The sequence below is a fragment of the Piliocolobus tephrosceles genome, chromosome 16 (assembly GCF_002776525.5).
Source record: "Piliocolobus tephrosceles isolate RC106 chromosome 16, ASM277652v3, whole genome shotgun sequence".
Lineage (NCBI taxonomy): Eukaryota > Metazoa > Chordata > Mammalia > Primates > Cercopithecidae > Piliocolobus > Piliocolobus tephrosceles.
In genome coordinates, this window is record NC_045449.1 from 49809644 (window position 1) to 49828038 (window position 18395).

General features: G+C 42.6%; 1 protein-coding gene across 2 annotated transcripts; it reads right to left on the minus strand.

Moving 5' to 3' along the window:
* Positions 1 to 275: 275 nt before the first annotated feature.
* On the minus strand, positions 276 to 15100 carry KRT23 (keratin 23). Of its 2 annotated transcripts, XM_023204180.2 has the most exons (9): positions 14800 to 15100; positions 13692 to 14433; positions 9034 to 9116; positions 7636 to 7792; positions 6147 to 6308; positions 5939 to 6061; positions 2964 to 3184; positions 2075 to 2106; positions 276 to 667 (listed from the first exon to the last, which is right to left on the minus strand). In XM_023204180.2, the coding sequence occupies exons 2-9, from the start codon at positions 14085 to 14087 to the stop codon at positions 573 to 575; spliced, it is 1269 nt and encodes a 422-aa protein (XP_023059948.1). In that variant the 5' UTR covers positions 14088 to 14433; positions 14800 to 15100; the 3' UTR covers positions 276 to 572. The 2 variants fall into 2 exon arrangements, with proteins under 2 accessions (XP_023059948.1, XP_023059949.1); XM_023204181.2 differs by lacking the exon at positions 13692 to 14433 and having other exon boundaries at positions 278 to 667; positions 14583 to 14904.
* Positions 15101 to 18395: the final 3295 nt, after the last annotated feature.

Here is an 18395-nt window from a genome sequence, read left to right on the forward strand (position 1 = left end):
TCCCAGTGAGGCTTTCTGGGCCTCCCTTTCTCTGTTTCCTCTCTTCCCTTCCTGCTGGCAGAAGTGTGGATTGTGGAGAGCCTCATGACCCATGACTCATGCCTAGGTTGCCTGGCTACAGGGTGATGATTCTGCCCAGTGTCTGGCTGCTGTGAACATGTCTGATGTCTGGAGATTTCTCTGGATCTTCCATGGACAATGTTTTGAGAACCCCTTGTTAGGATGAAACCCCGAGGTGCTGTTTTGCCTTATGATATGAAAAAAAAGACACGATGCAGCTAGTGAGGAGTTTTATTATTGGCTACAAAATAGATGCACAATGATGAGAATCTGAAGGCTGCAGTAGGAAAGTAGAGCTTTACACTCATAAACTCGCACTTTGATTCGAAAAGTGCAATATATTAAGAGTATTATGAGCAGTCTGGTGAGATTGTAGAATGTTACAGAAAAAAATAATACAAGTTTCTGAGTCTGATAACTCCAAGGATATCTTTTAGAACTCATTGGTGTCTGGGCAAGGACTTTCCTTGAGGGAAAATAGATTTTACAACAGGCAGAAACTTTCATTGGTTTCATGCATGCTTTTGGATCTCATTCACTTGACAAAGAACTAATCTTCCATTGACGGTCTCCTGGGTTATGGCCTTGATCTTTGGAGTTGCAGACGCTGAGAAAAAGAGCACGGAAGATGTCACTGCCATGCTTCCCCCACCATCTGAACTGTACTCATTTTCAGTTCCCTGCTGTCAGCCCCTGAAGGCTCTCAGTGCCTTCCAACATGATCACTAAGCAATATGGCAGGCTCTGCTGCAGGGAAAAGGGATTTCCCCAAGGAGGGATTTTCTTCCGCTCTCCAGGAAATGAGGGTCTCTGAACAGCGTCACCTTCTGGAGGTGAAGCCTTCATCATAGGTGTGCCTCATATGGAACCTAGTCTCTGACCACAAGCACTTGAGGAGTTCTTTCTCTGCCTGTGGGCTTTGTAGCGCTGCACAGATTCCTTGAGCTTACAGAGCACTTAGTGCTATTCAGGGTACCTCATTTTAAGGTCTAGAAAGCATGCCACATGAGGAATGGGTGAGAAGCCAGGGATGCTTACTGTGGCGGTTTTCAAATATATAACTTATTTGAATAAGTGTCTGTTGAAACATCAATAAACCAATTCTAGACCATAGGGAAGAATTGAAATCATTAATAAAATGACAAGGGAGAATTTTGTTAAATTAAAACCTCTCTAATGGGGCCATCCCATCAAGTATGGGTTCCCCATCCTAGGACATGTGTGAAGACAGGCTCAAAGACCCTTGTCTTATTTTGTAGATGGGTAGCAGTTAGACCAACTGTTCTGTGATGATTACTCCAATGTATTCTTTGAATCTCCAGTGCCTTAGTATAGATCTATCACAAACTAATCAGAAAATGCCACTTGTCGCAGACTACAGCCTCCTGGAACTTTTCTGTGAGATATTAAAGGTAATCTGAGAAAGCATGTTTCCAGGTCAAAGGTGTTTGGGAATACTGGGCGAAACAAAGTTAAACTTTTGTCGTTTCTTCCTCTTTCTTGTTCCTTTTCCCCTTCAGAGCAGTACCTGTTCCATCTTTAACATACTGAACTGAACAACAGGACTGTTCAAGATGAGGATCATGGCACACAGTATTTCTAACCTCATCTGGCCATAGAACACGGTGTTCATAATTCACTATTCAAATCTCATGGAACACGAGTGTTCAACAGAATCATCTGAGAAATGACATGAAATCTTTGCCTCTTAATTTTCTAGGGGTTTAGTAAACTGACTAACTGACTCCATTACTTAATAGAGACATAATACTATTAATTATCATTTTAATCTTCTTTACCGCTTGCTTTTATATATATTGAGGACAATAATGAGAGCTTACATCATTTTGTATTAGCTAATTTGTTAACTGAAAATTCCTGACCGTTTGGGAGTGAAATACATTTTGAACCCAGGACATTTGGGAGTACACTAAGGATGATGACTACTACAACGTGGATAACCAAGCTAATTCCTTAAAAATAGAGATTCAAACAATGAAGGAAATTTTTTTACCTTTCATGCTCGACTTTGATTCTTCCATTGTCCTATAAAAGTGATAAAGGTTAAAGCTCACTTTAGTATTAGCAACGATTATAACAACTTCTCAGGATGGACTAACTTCCTTCGCTTGCTTGTAAATCCTCAGCTCTTTAATGAGGATAATTGTCTGAGCTTAGTAGTCTCATGGTCATAGGTTCATGGGAGAGCCGGACTGGATGCAGAAGGCATTGGGTACCGCCTCCTGCTAACCCTGGAGTCAGGGGAAGTCGACAAACTATCCCCTCTTTTCAGCCAGCTGCAAGCTTGGTTTCCCCTAGGATCCCTGCCAGGGTCGGCTCTCAAGCCTGAGACCCCTGAGCTTCTCAGGCTGTTCAGAGTTTGGTCTGGTGATGTTTTATTTATGTATTTTTATAAAACTTCTATCCCTTCCTTTCAGGTCATAGAATATACACGCCCTTTATATGGCCAACTGTTGTTATTTCCTGGGGTGGTCAGAAATATCAGATTGAAAGTCTAGACATCTCTATCTCTTATGCATCTTTTTTTTTTTTTTTTTTTTTTTGCTAGTGGACTAACACATTCCCCCTGCCTTCTTTTTTTTTGGAGCCAAAATTGGGTGCATTCCTCCTGGGAAACACTATGGCCAAAACCTTTTGAATTGTTTCCTTCTAGAGGCCTTAACTCTTCTGACTGCAAATCTTAGTGTCCTGTGAGTATTAGTTGATTAATTACACTTGCTGCTTAGTGAAATACAACTGACTATAGGTATCTTCTGGAGAAGCTCAGCACAACTTTTCTTTTGCTAGAGTGACTCTTGCTAACAGAACCCAAAGATGCACACATATACCCACAGGAGCTGGATGCCTCTTGCATGCTCCTGTCATGCCAGCCTTTGCCTTACCCTTCGCTCTCTCCCTCCAGGAGCCGTCGGTACGTGGTGATTTCCTTCTCCAGGTGGGTTTTGATGCCCAGCAGCACTTGGTATTCATTGTTCTGCCGCTCCAGGTCATGGCGTAGCTGCATCAGTTCCTCCTCGTAGTGGGAGATGATCTCTTGCATGTCCTGGAGCTTGCAGGAGTACCGAGATTGGGTCTCAGATAACATGTTTTCCAAAGCAGATTTCTGAAAGAGGAAATGATCTTTTGTTAATTAACTGATGGCTTGATTGAGTCAATAACAGGTGACTGTTGAGTACTTAGCAGAAGCCGACCAGTTGGCTAGGTGTCTTGGTAGCTGCTGAGGACACCAAGGTGAGAAGTAGCCTGACTTACAGGTTCGGGACTTGGGCAGTCAGGAGTTGAGTGACGCTGGGACTTTTGAAGTCCATTGCTTTGCTCTGAACTGTTCTTTAACTCCTTACATTTTATCTTTGACCAGATTGAAAACTCCCAAAGAGCGACAGCAACTGGGACTGCTATCTCTTTGTGTCTTTGGAGAAGGGTCTCAATTAGGGATGCCAGATAAAATAGAGAACGTCTAGTTAAATTTGAATTTCAGATGAGCAATGAGTAATTTTTTAGTGTAACTATGTCCAAAATATTGCTCCACCTGCGTATACTAAAAAAAAAAATTGTGTTTTTATTTCAAATTCCAACTAAACTGAGTGTCCTATATTTTAATTTGGTAAATCTGGCAACCCTAGTCTCAAGCAATGCTTTTTGATTATGATGATGGTAAAAAAGAAATGTCATTTTTTGAGGAAATTCTAACAGCTGCCAAATGAAGTTTCTGGGCTAGAATATGGAGCACTGAGTTCAAGGCCCAGTTCTGTTTGCATGTAACACCTGCTTTTCTGAAGTGCATAATTGTAACCTTAAAGAGAATCTCGTAACTGTGCTGAATACTCTCCCTTTATCGTGGCTGCTAATTTTCAGGGGGGCCGTTCATGCTCCCTGGTGGTTAGAGCACATTTCCCTGGTCAGCCACTCTCCCCACTCTCCTACTCTCCCAGGGGGTTATTTTGTTCCCTCTCCTCTGTCCTTCCCATCCTTCCTCTGAGTCTATGGCCTCGCTTCCTGATTTCATTGATGAAACGAAAGCAATCGGGAGAGACCGCCCACTGCTCCCGCCATTGCTCCCACCCACATGCTTGAATCTGCGTGCGGGTGTTGGCTTCCCTGTGTTCTTTTGCTTCAGCTGTCTGTGCTCCAGTCATCTCGGCAGTTGCCGGCCTCCTTGCATCATCAGTGTTCTCCTCTCTACTGGATTATTCCCACCAGCTTTCACATAGAATAATTTCTCCTACCTTAAAATGTATCTTTCTTAAACTCATATCTACCTTCAGCTATCGTCCAATTTCTCTGCTCTCTTTCAGCTACAGCAAAGCTCCTCAAAGAGTGGTCTATACCTGCTGTTCCTCTTGAAACCCCTCCAAGGTAGCCTACAAAGCCCTGCACAGTCTGGCTCTGTTGGGACCCCACGGCCTCACCCTCTCTTCCTCCCTCTTCCCCTCCCTTCCCCTCCCTTCCCCTCCTCTTCTTTCCTTTCTTCTTCTGGTGGTTCATTCACTGCAGCCACATGGACTTCCCTGCTGCTCCTCCAACTCATCAGACACACTTGGGACTTGTTGCTTTTGCACTTGCTGTTCCCTCCTCCTGGAACACATCCCATCACCACATCAAGCACCTCCTTACCTCTTTGCTCACTGCCACTCTAACAGGAAAACCTTTCCTGACCCCCTTGTTTAAGATAGCAGCTCTTCACCCTGGTGCGTCTGCCCTCCTCCTCTGCTTCATCTCTGTAGCAATTTTCTCCATCTAACATATATATTTTGATGATTTGCACATTTAGTATCTGTCACTCCTACTAGAATGTAAACTCCTTCGTTAAAAGATCCTCAGTGCTAAGGATTGGTGTCAGATAGTAGAATGCATGAAAATGGGTATACATGCCTTGCCTGTTTCACAGGGCCACTGTGAAATACTGTATGTTACAATGTTTTGAAAGCTGCAAGACACTATATTTTTGTACTCATGACCTCTACAGTGCACATTTGCAGTGTCTGTTCACCGTCACGGATGCATAAAACACAGCAGTCATTTACCCAAGTGCACCTGCCACATAAATGAACAAATCATTGCCTCTCAAGACTGAGGGTAGAATCGCACTTGGCAATTATAAGGATGAATGATTAGAAGACTCAGTAGGGTATACTGGGAATCAAATGATAGACCTTCATAAATTTTGAATGCTTATGACACATGCTAAGCATTTTTCTAAACTGTGAAGATGATAGAAATGACTTGGACACAAGAACTTAAGAGTTTTCTGGGTGATAAGACACATACCTAAATGAATAGGGCAGTGCTTTGGAGTGAGCCAGGCCTGGATCTGCCACCTAACATGTTGGCACTGGAATTTCTCTATATCAGGGTTTGAGGGGGGTAGCCTGGCTGTAAGTGGAGAGGGCACTGATAGAAATTATGGGGGTCTAGAATCCCCGCTCCTCCAAATAAATCACATGGTTTCACCACCAGTCACTTACTAGCTGTGTGACCCTGGCCACTTTATTTTACTGTTGGAGTTTTGGTTTCCTCATCTCTAAAATGGGGACACTAAGACCTATCTGGAAAAGTTGCTGTAAGGATTAATGACATTTAATATCATGAACTACTTAGCACAACGCCTGGCACCATCTGGACATTCAATACATGGTAGCCCTTTATTATGGTTCTCATCATAAATGATTTGGATGGAAAGTGGAGAGTGAGAGGTGTCCCAAGGGAGCTGAGGGTCAGGGCCTGGAGAGAGGTCTCAGAAGGCTTCATGGAGGAGGTAGTGTGGGACGCAGCGTTTTCCCAGCTCACCGTGCTGTACTGTGCCTGCAGTACTGTGCCTGCAGTACTGTGCCTGCAGTACTGTGCCTGCAGTACTCACCGTGCTGTACTGTGCCTGCAGGTCAATCTCCAGGGCCTGGAACGTGCGCTTCAGCTCGTGGATGTCACCTTGTCTGCTCTGCACAGCAGCTGGACTGGCTGTCTCCTGGGACATGGCTGCAGACTGTAGGACCAAGCAAGGTGAAGGCATCAGCATTGGGACCTCATGGAAATGCAACTTTTGGGAAGTTTGTGCATCTTTCTTTTACCTGTTCTTTGTACCAAGTGTCCAAGTCTCGATGCTTCTTCTTTATTATAAGCTCATATTCCTGTCTCATATCCTCCAGGACCTTAATCAGATCTTCCTTGGGACCTGTATCCACCTTCACATTGACACTGAAGTCACTTGGCACATGATGCTTCTCCATTTCCTGTTTAATAACAGAGAAAGAAAATGAACTGGGTTTGACAATCAGAAGGCTGGATTGCCATGTTGATTGGCAGTGGTCAATGGATCTTTTAAACATTCTGATTATGTGGTTGCTCCACTGTTGCTGGTTTGGTTTCTCAAGTGTTACTTGTTGATGATAAAACATTGTATACTTTTATCTCTAATAATTTTATAAAATAAAGAATATCTTTGAGACCAACCTGACCAGCATGGTGAAACCCCATCTCTACTAAAAATACAAAAAATTAGCTGGGTGTGGTGGTGCACGCCTGTAATCCCAGCTACTTGGGAGGCTGAGGCAGGAGAATCCCTTGAACTTGGGAGGTGGAGGCTGCAGTGAGCCGGGATCGCTCCGCTGCACTCCAGCCTGGGTGACAGAGTGAGACCCTGTCTCAAAAAAAAAAAATAAAATAAAATAAAATCATAAGGCAGGTAATTAAATAGCCTCCATGATTACTGACTTGATCCGTGGTTGAAAATATTTCAGAAAGAATTACGCTTCCATAGTGTGTAAAGTCCTGTTCGGCAGATGTGGATTGGTGAAGTGACAACATAGTTAGGCAGCAGAACCTTCCAGGCTATAGGCCAAAGCTTTTGGGAAGCCGTTCAAAAGGCAAACAGCAGAAAGAAGGGGTGGAGGCTTTCAAAATCTCGTCAATGCCTTGTGACCCTGTGGGGCTGACGCCCATAGGATTTCATGAAAACCAAGCAGCCACAGGAAAGATTTAATTAACAATCATTGTCTAACCAGCTGTTCAGAAACTGGGCTCTTTGATGTTCAGAAGCAATTTTGTTTTCCTACCATGGGAACTGTTTTTCTACCATTTTATCAGAGTCTCGAGGACTTGTGATAGATGGTAACTCTAAAAGTCAGTTAAATGCTTCTGGAAATTAGGATTCTTTAGTTTTGTCCCACATCACACTTGTCTTGGTTGATAGCAGACTCTTTTCATTATATTGTCCCCTAATTTGCTGAACATTGGGCCAGTGATGGAAGTCCAGTCTCACATATTGATTTTTATAGTAACATATTAACAAGCACATCTAGGTAAACATTGTGTGTTAACAAAACTGTTGATCAATTCATCATTAATTTTGATTGTATTTTGGTTGTTGTATTTGACATGTGAGTAGCTAAACTTGAAATTAGAAACTTCAGATATTTATATGTTTTTCTAATGACTATTTAGGGTGAAGGACAAGGGGATTGGCATCCAGGTGGTGGTTTCTTCGGTAGCTGTCGAATCAGCCTGAGATGTTCATGCTAAGAGCTGTGTTCATTACCAGGAGTTCCTAGGGAGTCCTACCTGTTCATGGCGCTTCTTCATGAGAATGAGCTCCTTCCTCATTCCCTCCACCTCCTGTTCTAGGTCTGTTGTGACAATGGTCAGGTTGTCTAAGGTCCTTCGGAGGCCCTCGACTTCAATTTCCAAGTCTCTCTTAAAGGAGTGTTCATTTTCATACCTTTGGTGAGAAGGAAGAGAAGAGTACACCCGTTTGTTGGAAGGTCATGGTTTTTGAAAGGGTTCATTTTCATTTAGAGGTGAATGTTTTACTTGTTAGGTTTAAAGACAGATGATAAATACATATAGGATGTTTTTTGTATGTCAGTTTCATGCTACACTTTTCCATGATGGTGACTCAACGCCAACTTTTAAATTGAGTAGGGAGAACAGGATAATAAACAGTCACATACCCACCACCTATATTTAGCAACCGTGAATGTTTTGCCATATTTACGTCGCCTATTTCATTGAAGTATTTCAAAGCAGATTATAGATGTGATGACATTTTAAGACTAAATACTTCAGGATGCATCTTTTAAGAAAAATATATTTTAAAATAAACAGGCTGGGCACGGTGGCTAACGCCTGTAATCCCAGTACTTTGGGAGGCTGAGGCGGGCAGATCACGAGGCCAAGAGATTGAGACCGTCCTGGCCAACATGGTGAAACCCTGTCTCTACTAAAAATATAAAAATTAGCTGGGCATGGTGGCGTGCACCTGTAGTCCCAGCTACTTGGGAGGCTGAGGCAGGAGAATTGCTTGAACCTGGGAGGTGGAGGTTGCAGTGAGCCGAGATTGCGCCACTACACTCCAACCTGTCTCAAAAATAAATAAATAAATAAATAAAATAAACATAATAACACTACACCTAAACATTAATAACAACTCTTTAATATAATCTAATTCTTGATTCATATTCAAATTTCCCCATACTATAACATATGCTTTATATCTGGTTTGTTTAAACTAAGGTTCATTCAAGTAACACACAGTGCATTTGCTGTTGCTATGCCTTTTCATTATAAGATTTCAGTTGCAGGTAATGGCAAGACCAGTTTTCTTTTTTTTTTTTTTTTGAGACAGAGTCTCACTCTGTTGCCAGGCTGGAGTGCAGTGGCGTGATCTCGGCTCACTGCAACCTTCACCTCCCGGGTTCAAGCGATTCTCCTGCCTCAGCCTCCCAAGCAGCTGGGACTATAGGCGTGTGCCACCATGCCCAGCTAATCTTTGTATTTTTAGTAGAGATGCGGTTTCATCATGTTGGCCAGGATGGTCTCGATCTCTTGACCTCGTGATCCGTCTGCCTTGGCTTCCTGAAGTGCTGGGATTAGAGGCGTGAGGCACCGCGCCCAGCTGAGTTTTTCTTTTGTAAAGCAAACAAACAAAAACACGAACAACACTGTGAAGAAGGAACTTACTTGAGGTTGAAGTCATCCACTGCCATCCTGGCATTGTCAATGAGAAGGATAATCTGAGCATTGGTCATCTTACCATCCACTATCTATAAAACATGCACAAAAGGTTATCTTGCTTGGACACACCCACACATGACCGCTGCATGCCTGTCCTTTAGCTTCCTGAATATTTGACTTGTTAGTACAGACCACTTCTTGTTCTGGCAATGGAACAATGAATGACCGAGTCAGTAAATGCTTAGTGAGCACATACTAGGTGCAAAGCAGATTGATTTTAAAGTAAGAATATGATCTGCAGTCAGTGTTACTGCCTTTCTTCTTTTTACATGGAGTTTTGACAGGCTTGGATTGATGCAACTGCTGAAAGAATGATACAGGAAGGGGAAGGACAGTAATTATTCAAAATGCCTTCTAACTTTTTAGGTTATGGACATGTCATAGCATTTTGCTTAATTAAGCTCATCCACAGCTGAAGATGTTAAAAGGACTTTAGGTTCTGATCCTTTTCTTATTGTGTGGTTGGTGAAAAAGTGATTTTTGCCATTACTTTTAATTAGTTCAGGTCTCCAAAAGTACAAAAATTATTATTTTAGATGAACCTAATTCTTACTTGTGATAGCATTCATGTTTCTAATCAGTGTTACTGAGCAAAGCTAACACTAATAGTCAATGTATTTTGTAATAGTCATCACAGAACACAATTTTTTTTTTTTTTTTTTGCCCAAAGTGACTATAGCCATACACATAACTTGTAGATGTGTTTACGTCATTGCAACTTACTCTGGGATGAGAATGCTCTCATTGTAGCTGTTAAAATATTAACTGAAATAATTCCTTACCATCTAAGGAACATGCCTAATAAGCTTTAGTAGTGGTAAGGCCTCCAGTTAAAGACTTTCACTAGATGTTTGTATAATTTTTTTTACTTTACAAATAAAAATATTATTGAAAGCACTTACTCAAGCAATTGTGTATACATTTATGATTTATAAACACTTGTAGATATGTTATAGTCAGAGAAATAGCTCACATTCAATGTATGTCACTGTCTTTAGGGTAGAAGACGTCTCATTGTCAAAAGTGTAATAATGCTTTTATACCAAGTAATGTGTTGGACTAGAAACTTGGAGTTTTTTTTTGGTTCTGGCTCTGTTCTTAACCATCCAAGTGGATGCATCAGGCTGCATCACTCTATTCTCCAGGCCTCAGTTTCATCCGTTGTCAAATAAGGAGTCTGCACTAGAGACAGAGGACCTTAGAGGTCTTAGCTCTAAATTTCTGTAATTTAGTTGGAGTCAGAGAATCCTGGGTAATTCTCATTATATTTATATAGCTCATTCCTTTATTTAGAAAGCATTTTCTTAGGACAAAGTTACACTTCGATACAAAGGCACCTTTTAAAAATCTTGTCGTGTTTAAAGCTCCACTGATCCTATGGAATTTGGTATCATAAATGCACAATAGCAGGATTTAGAGATGGCACAAATGCTGGGTCTGGAACTCGAGGAGCTGGGCCTGGGATCCTGCTCCACACTTACTAGCTGGGTGAACTTGGCTGAGTCTCAGTTTCTTCATCCGTAAAACAGCAATAGTAATAGTTACTTCATCAAAGAGTTATGAGAATTAGAAGAGAGTACGTCAAATAATGTCAAATAGCATATTCTTGGCATATTATAGACAGTGAAAAATTGGTCGAAACTGAATTAGTTCAGAAAAAAGTAAAAAATACACTTTTCTGTTTTAAAATCTAGCACTTTTGTAGAGTCACTGACTACACTGCGAGCACCTCCAGGTTCTATATGCTGAGATGCCTGCTCAGACTTTTTCTGTTCATGGTGGGATATAGCCAGGCTGGCTGCTTCTGCCTCATTCTTTTTCCCCTTGTGGGATTCCAAGTGGTACTATGGCCTCTTCCCTTGCTATAAAAAAGGATACTTTTAGGTATTTACTGCTCTCCTCTCCACAGTGCTGCTTAGGGGCATTCTTACCAATACTTCTCCCTCCGGACCAATTATTCTATGCATTATATAAGCTCATGCAAAATGAAAAGTAGCTCTATCCCAAAGAGCCTGGGGACCATTGTGGGGTAACCCTTACTTACTTGTGCACTGAGGTTTTCTACTTCTATTTGACACATACTATGAGGTGTGAACCTACATCCAGAGCATCAGAAAATCAAAAATACTGTCTATGGGCTTATTTATCTTTTCTGAGTTAAATTGATAATTTATCCATTGCAAAGTCCACCTCAAGTGTCTGATTTCCCCAGCTATCATTCTCATAGCACTCAAATGTGAATTCTGAAATGTACTTGATATACAGCATATTCCAGATTCTCCTGAAGGCCCTGAGTTAATTCTTTTAAAAGCAAGTTGGTATATTTGTGCAACATTGTTGCTTCAGGATGTTTGATCTCCTACCAGGGAGAGAAATGCCAAATATAGTCCGATTGAGAATCATTCAAGGTGTTTTATTTATGATACTCCTATGACTATGTCCAATTCTGGATTTCAAAAGGATTGAATTAATTTTTAAACTCAACTTCTTATCAACTTTTGGAGTGACATTTAATACACTTAAAGTGAGGGTGCGGGAGAGCTGTATCCACTCAGAGCATTTCACCAAGATCCAGGAAGCATAAGCCTCAGGTAATTGTGGGACCTCCTTGCACCTCTGTTTTCTCATCTTCAAATGAGGGAGTTTGGGGTAGATAGACAATCTGAACTTTAAAGAGTTGCTTTCTTCAAATGTGGAGAAAACAGTGTTAGACGTAAAAATCCAGAAAAGAATGAAATTCAAAGCTAAAGAAGTTTCCTATTTAATCTCAGAACCCAGAATTCCAGGTCATCTGAAGGGTGGGCAGGTTGCTCCCCAACCCCCCATTCCACCTACTTACTTTTCTCAGTTCTGTTCCAAAGGATTTAGACAACGATTACGTCTCAGTCTCCTTATCTATAAATTGAGAATAAAAATACCTGCTCCACACAGTTGTGAGGATTAAATGAGATAATGTGTATGAAATATGTGTTGTGTGGTTAATGATGCAAGTATAATGCATTATGTTTATTCATACTAAGTGTCATTTTTTGTATGAGATGGGCTAGGCAGCACCACACTGTAGTGAAATTTATGAGACTACTGGAAACAGACCTGAGTTAGAATCCCACGTCTGCTTCTTGCTGATGGCTTTGGATGGCCATTTCACTTTTTTCCAAGCTTCCATTTCCTTACAGGGTTCTTGCAGAATCAAATAAAATAATATGGAACATTTCCATCATTGCAGAATGCTGTTGGATGGTGTTGATATGTGTATTAAATATTCAGCAGGATGCCTAGGTACATAATAAGTGCTCAATAAACATTTCCCTCCCTTTCCTCCCTTTTTTTTTTTGGTTAAATCTCTTCTGCTAGCTCCTAAATTATTTGACTGGTTCTAACCTTGTATTTCTTTTGGGAGTCATGGTCTCCCTTTGCTCTCCATTTGCAAAAATCTTTAATTCCTCCTTTCTACAACCAAAGCAACTTTACTAAACAAAAAAACATGATAAGGACTGTTGAGTCACCTTGTTTTTTTTTTTCACAAAGAGAACCATACACTATATAGTTAAGGTAATTACAGTCAGTTATTAGGTTGATTATTCAATAATTAGGGTTCATTACAAGGACAGATTTATATTATCTTGACTGGTCCTTCCTACATTCAAGCAAGGATGACTGAGTGTTGTGAAATAATATGGTATAAATATTGGAAACTTGTGATGCTCTTTCTAGGGGAGGTTAAATCATAGTCTTACAGAGAATTTTCTGGGACTGCTTTATATAAGAGGGGAGTTAGATAGCTTTAAAAAATAACCTATAAGATGATTGGATTCCTTCTACTTCTAGCTAATATTATGAGACATCCTGGAAGGTATGTGCTTAGTTTTTTTGGGATTGGTTACAGAGTTAGTTTTTTTTTGAAGAAGGTCTTTATAGCCATCCCAACTCTCAGGTTCTAAAAATTATGCTCATTTTATTATTATTGTTTCTAGTGGTATGCCATTCTCAGAACTGTGAGCAACTTTATCTTCAACCAACACACAAGCGGAAATATCTAGGGATGTCACGGTGACCTATATGCTGGGGTGGTGACAACTTTTAGGTGTAATGTTCAAAATAGTCTAACAGCCTTTTGTTGATGGATAACCACATTGTTCAAAAAAATTTGAGGTGGAGCAGAACCGAGGTAATGAGAAAGTAAACATTCTCTTATCCCTGGTGCACTGAGCATGCAGCATGAATACTGGCCCTTATCATTTCTATGACATCGCTGGGTCATAAGTGACACTAAACAGCAGCTGGTTGCCTCACATTTTAAAGATGTTTTTGGTGTGTGAGAGATCAGGTAGTCTCATTTTCGAAACAGTCTGTAGCACTTCTGTCATTTTTGCTGCCTTCTTTTTCTACATTATCCAGGGACAGAAGATTAATTATACAGAACAGACGATTCCAACTCCAAATTTAAGGTATAATAAGAAAACATCCCCCAAAACCTTTGTGCACCATTACTTCAAGCGCTGTTGCCACTTTCCTGGCAATTGTCTTCTGGACTGATTTCTCCTCCCGAGGGTTCCCAGGCAAAGCAGCCCCACCTGGAGCTCCCGGGTTACCCAGTAGCTTACCTGCTCCTGCAGGTGTGTGATATTTTCCTCGTACTGGGAATAATCTTTCTTACTGCCAGGATCTCTCTGCTGGTGCCACTTCAGGATGCGGCTTTCCAGCTTCATGTTGGCCTCCTCCAGGGCGCGAACCTTCTCCAGGTAGGAGGCCAGGCGGTCGTTGAGATTCTGCAGGGTGGCCTTCCCATTTCCGCCTAGGAGGGGGCTGCTTCTTCCAGAACCCCAAGACCCTCCAGCGGGTGAGCAGCTCCGCGTGGTGAAGGACAGGGAGATGCGGGTTCCCCCTGCACCGCCGTGGACGGTGGGAGCCCTGGGGAAGCTCCTGGGCCGGCCCCAGCCATCTCCGGTGCCATGGAAGGAGGCCGAGGGGGTCTGGCTGAAGCTGCATCTGGAGTTCATGGTCCCATCTGTGTTTGGGATGGGGCTGGGCTCTGTTCCACTCCCTGGTACCGCAGAACTGAGCCTCCCCAGACTGCCCTGGATGGTTTTATGGCCTTTGCTGTGGGAGTTCCCTTCTCTGACAATTGTACCGACAAGATCGTATCATTGTGCAACCTGTGTTTCCTCTTGGTCAATCCCAAAGTGCCCCGGGCCTTCGCACACTGTTGTTGTTTAGAGCCACATCAATATGACAGTTTGCTTCCTCCCTTCCCCTGGTAACCAGAGGTGTGGCCCACGACATCAGGCGGGTAATAGGCTCAGGTATCTTTCTAATTGCTGTGAAGTTTTTCCATTGTTCACTTACCTGGAAAGGGTTAGGTTAAAGTCCACCCAAAAGAAAGCATATTCGGTGTAGTATAGATTTCCTTAAAAAACAAAAAAAACACACACAAAAAAACCAGACATTAAACAACAGAGATACACACACCTTTTTCCACCCCCAGTAAGCTCCACCTCTAAAGGGAGGGTGAGTGAGCCTGAGAAGGGAAAGCCAGCTCAGAACAGGATCTCCAGTCCTGGAATAAAGATCGCTGTGCTGAGGCAGTTGAGAAGATGGTGAATATCTGATGCCTCTGTGACAGTCACTGTTTGAAGGAAAGTACTTTCAAAGGACTCGCTCTTAAGAACAAACCCTCAATTATAGATATAATTAATTAATGAATGACCGAACCTTCCACTTCCAGGGTGCCTTTCATCCCAGCACACCTCAAAACCAAACAACCCTGGCCTGCGCTCAGGACTTCCCTTGGCCCTAGGGGAGGAATGCAGCCATTGTGAGCAGCCCCGGACCCTGGCTGAGCCTGCCAGGGCTGGGTTCTGTGTGTCTGTGACCTGCAGAGGGACGATGGAAAACAGGAAACCTGCCATGGGCTGTCAAATGTGGTTGATGAATCTTATATTTCATCTGCCAAGGTAAAGGTTAGGAATGAATAAAGAAGCAGTCTGGGGGCGGGAGCCACGTGCTAGTTACTGGCAGCTAGATTTAAAGGGGACTTACAATAAAATACCAGCGCAGGAAGGGCTTCTAGCCTGTCTGGTTCCAAGCCACTAATCGGACAGATGAGGAAAGCTGAGGCCTATGGTGATGGGGAGGTTAGTGGCAGAGCTGGGGCTAGATTCTTTCTCCACATAGCACTGTTATCTGGGGCTGAATCTTGACAGGTCCTGTACGACACTTCTCTTTCATAAGAATAGGACTTGCCAGTTGGTGTAGCTCTTTTATATTCTTTATTGAATCCTCACAACTCTTTATGTAGCCAGGCAAGGGTTGTTGTCTTCATTTTGCAGACAAAGAATCAAGGTCTCACAGGGGTGAATGATCCGGAGATGATTTGCATGTGCAGTGTAATTGAGCACATGAATTCATAGGTGGCACTGCCCGTGTCTGTGCTGTCCTCCCTGCCTGGAAAGTCACCCACCCCACCTCCTCTATAGTTCAAGGGCTACCTCCTTCAACAATCATTTTCTGAATTCTCCTGCATGAGTTGGGTGACCCTCTAGGAGGAACTGCCTCTTCTGGATGCTGAGGTCTCCGGAGGGGCAGACACCTTGGCATCCCACTTCATGGTGGAAGCTGGGAGCCCCCAGCCAGGCCCAACCACCTCCTGTGCCTGGGATGAAGTCCACCCCATTCTTTCACCCCATTATACTGCATTTGTCACACTCCTCTGAGACCGCAGGCTTCTTGAAAACAGAGTTGATGCCTTCCATTTTTGAGCACCAAAGTCTGTCTTCTTGGTGGTACTTTGCAAATGTGTGTCAACTCAATCATAAACTTTTAGAGTCAGGACTTTAACACAGGTCCCCTGATGACATCACCTTCTGCTCCTTTTAGGACTGTGGGTTATAAAATAGTAAGTGGAAAACGCCTCTCCTGGGTATAGATTAACCATCCACGAAGGCCAATCCTTTCCAATTACAAATAAAACCACCCGAAAGCACACCCTCCCAGTCTTACAACAAAACCTTGTCAGGGAAGAGTCTCTGAATATTTTTTATTTCACTGTGCACGAGCTGGAAAAATGAGCCTCCAAGCCTCAGGGAAGCTTGGAGAGTGCTTAGAAAGAGTGCCTATAGTCACTTACATCTCAGATATGAGAAAAAGACAAAAGAGACACGTGATAAAAATAGAGCAAATGAGGGAACTAGAGAGACTTGTTTGGTGAGTGGTGGCAAGCAGTGTTCTGTGGATGTGGACGGTTCCTGGTCATCAAAGTTATGGTCAGCTCTGGTTCCTGTTCACCCGGACCCAGCCTTACCAAAGAAGAAAACATTTACCGTTAGCATGTGCAAGGGCTGGGCTGCACTGGCTTTCTCTAAATTCTCTCACCAGAATCTACAATGGAATGAATGCTTCTCTACTCATTTCAGGCATGTCTGAGTGGCAGTGACTTATCAACCCCATAAATTTGGCCACTGTCTCATTTTATGTCGTGTGTGGGAGTTTTGATTTATAGGAGTTATCCCTGAGCAAAAGTTTTCTTGTATCATAGCAGGACCAGGGCAGGGAAAAACTGGTGGTGAGATCTGAGAGCACTGGGGAGAAATAGTCTCTTCCAGTACTGTTATATGACAGTCTCCCATAACTTTTTTTTTTTTTTCTCAAGATGTAGTCTTGCTTTGTTACCCAGGCTGGAGTGCAATGGCACAATCTTGGCTCACTCCAATCTCCACCTGCTGGGTTCAAGCGATTCTTCTGCCTCGGCCTCCCGAGTAGCTAGGATTACAGGTATGCACCACATGCCCAGCTCATTTTTTGTGTTTTTAGTAGAGATGGGGTTTCACCACGTTAGCCAGGCTGGTCTCGAACTCTTGACCTCATGATCTGCCCATCTCAGCCTCCCAAAGTGCTGTGATTACAGGCATGAGCCACTGCGCCTAGCCGATTATCCGTAACTTCTTTTTTTTTTTTTTTTGAGACGGAGTCTCGCCCTGTGGCCCAGGCTGGAATGCAGTGACACGATCCCGGCTCACTGCAAGCTCCACCTCCCAGGTTCAAGCAATTCTTCTGCCTCAGCCTCCTGAGCAGCTGGGACCACAGGCACGTGCCACCACGCCCAGCTAATTTTTGTAGTTTTTAGTAGAGATGGAGTTTTACCATGTTGGCCAGGCTGATCTTCAACTTCTGACCTCATTATCCACCTGCCTTGGCCTCCCAAAGTGCTGGGATTACAGGCCTGAGCCACTGCACCCAGCCCTGATTTTCCGTAACTTCTAATGTGTAGAGTTCCATTGGATTTTAAAAGAAATGATGCTTTTTTGGGGGTAAAAATGATACATGCTTATTATACAAAATCAAGTGATACATGATAGTACAGGAGAAAATATTTTAAAATTCTACCACACACACACAACCTTTGGTGACATTTGGTGAACGTCCTTTCAGATACTCTGTGTATGCATTGGAAGACGAAAGAATGGCTAGAATAATTGGAAAAATGGGCTCATATGACTTACTCCATTTTAGAAAAGCTTAAGTCAATTGACAAATTTAATTGGCAAATAAGGAACTAAAATGAATTCACTTTAGTGACATAGTTTTTCTAGAATTTAAAAACGTTCATCACATTCTTTCAAATTTTACATTTTTAAGAAGGGTAAAATGTCCTGTCAATGCCAGTATTTGTGGAATCGCAGGACTGGAAAGAAGAGCAACACTGAGCCACTTGTTGCAGATTTTTGCTCTTAGGGAGGACAACGGCAGAGTGCTGAGCTTGTTTTTGAACTATTCTTAAAGAACTTGAGGGGTGGAGCCTCCAACTGCTTCCTCAGTAAATGGCCAACATCTGCTGATCCTTTTGGTTCATAAGCATTTCACTTGCAATAGGTTTCATGATTTCTTTTGGTTTTCTGTAGCGTTCAATTGTTCAGAATCAAAATCATTCTCCTTTGCATACTTTTCTGGCTGAACCATTTGTAGTTTTCACGTTTGATTCATCTTTCCGGTGAACGGCACCGTCGTCTCTGAAAGGGAGTGGGTATTTTGTAAGAGCTCAGCTGGTGAGTGAATGCATGGAGTTGCATGCAAGTATGTTGGGGTCAGAAGGGAGCCCTGTCAGAAGGTAGCTGTCATTAACTGGGTACACAGTCTGTTTGTGAGCCTTTTCAAGACAAACAGTTCATCAGCGAAGCATTTTATAGGCACCCGATCTTTATAGTAGAGAAGAATGGCCAAAATGACTCTCGAATACATTTTTACTACACATGACATTTCAGAACAGATGAGTAGCAGGTCTTCAGGCAAAATTGCTATGCTATTATCCTATG

Coding starts and splice junctions, on each gene's coding strand:
- KRT23 (XM_023204180.2), bottom strand. CDS start 14,087: ATGAACTCCAGATGCAGCTTCAGCCAGACCCCCTCGGCCTCCTTCCAT. Junction 6,309..7,635: donor TGAAGAAGCGCCATGAACAG/GTAGGACTCCCT, acceptor GTTATTAAACAG/GAAATGGAGAAGCATCATGT. Junction 3,185..5,938: donor TGCAGGCACAGTACAGCACG/GTGAGTACTGCA, acceptor TTCCTCTTTCAG/AAATCTGCTTTGGAAAACAT.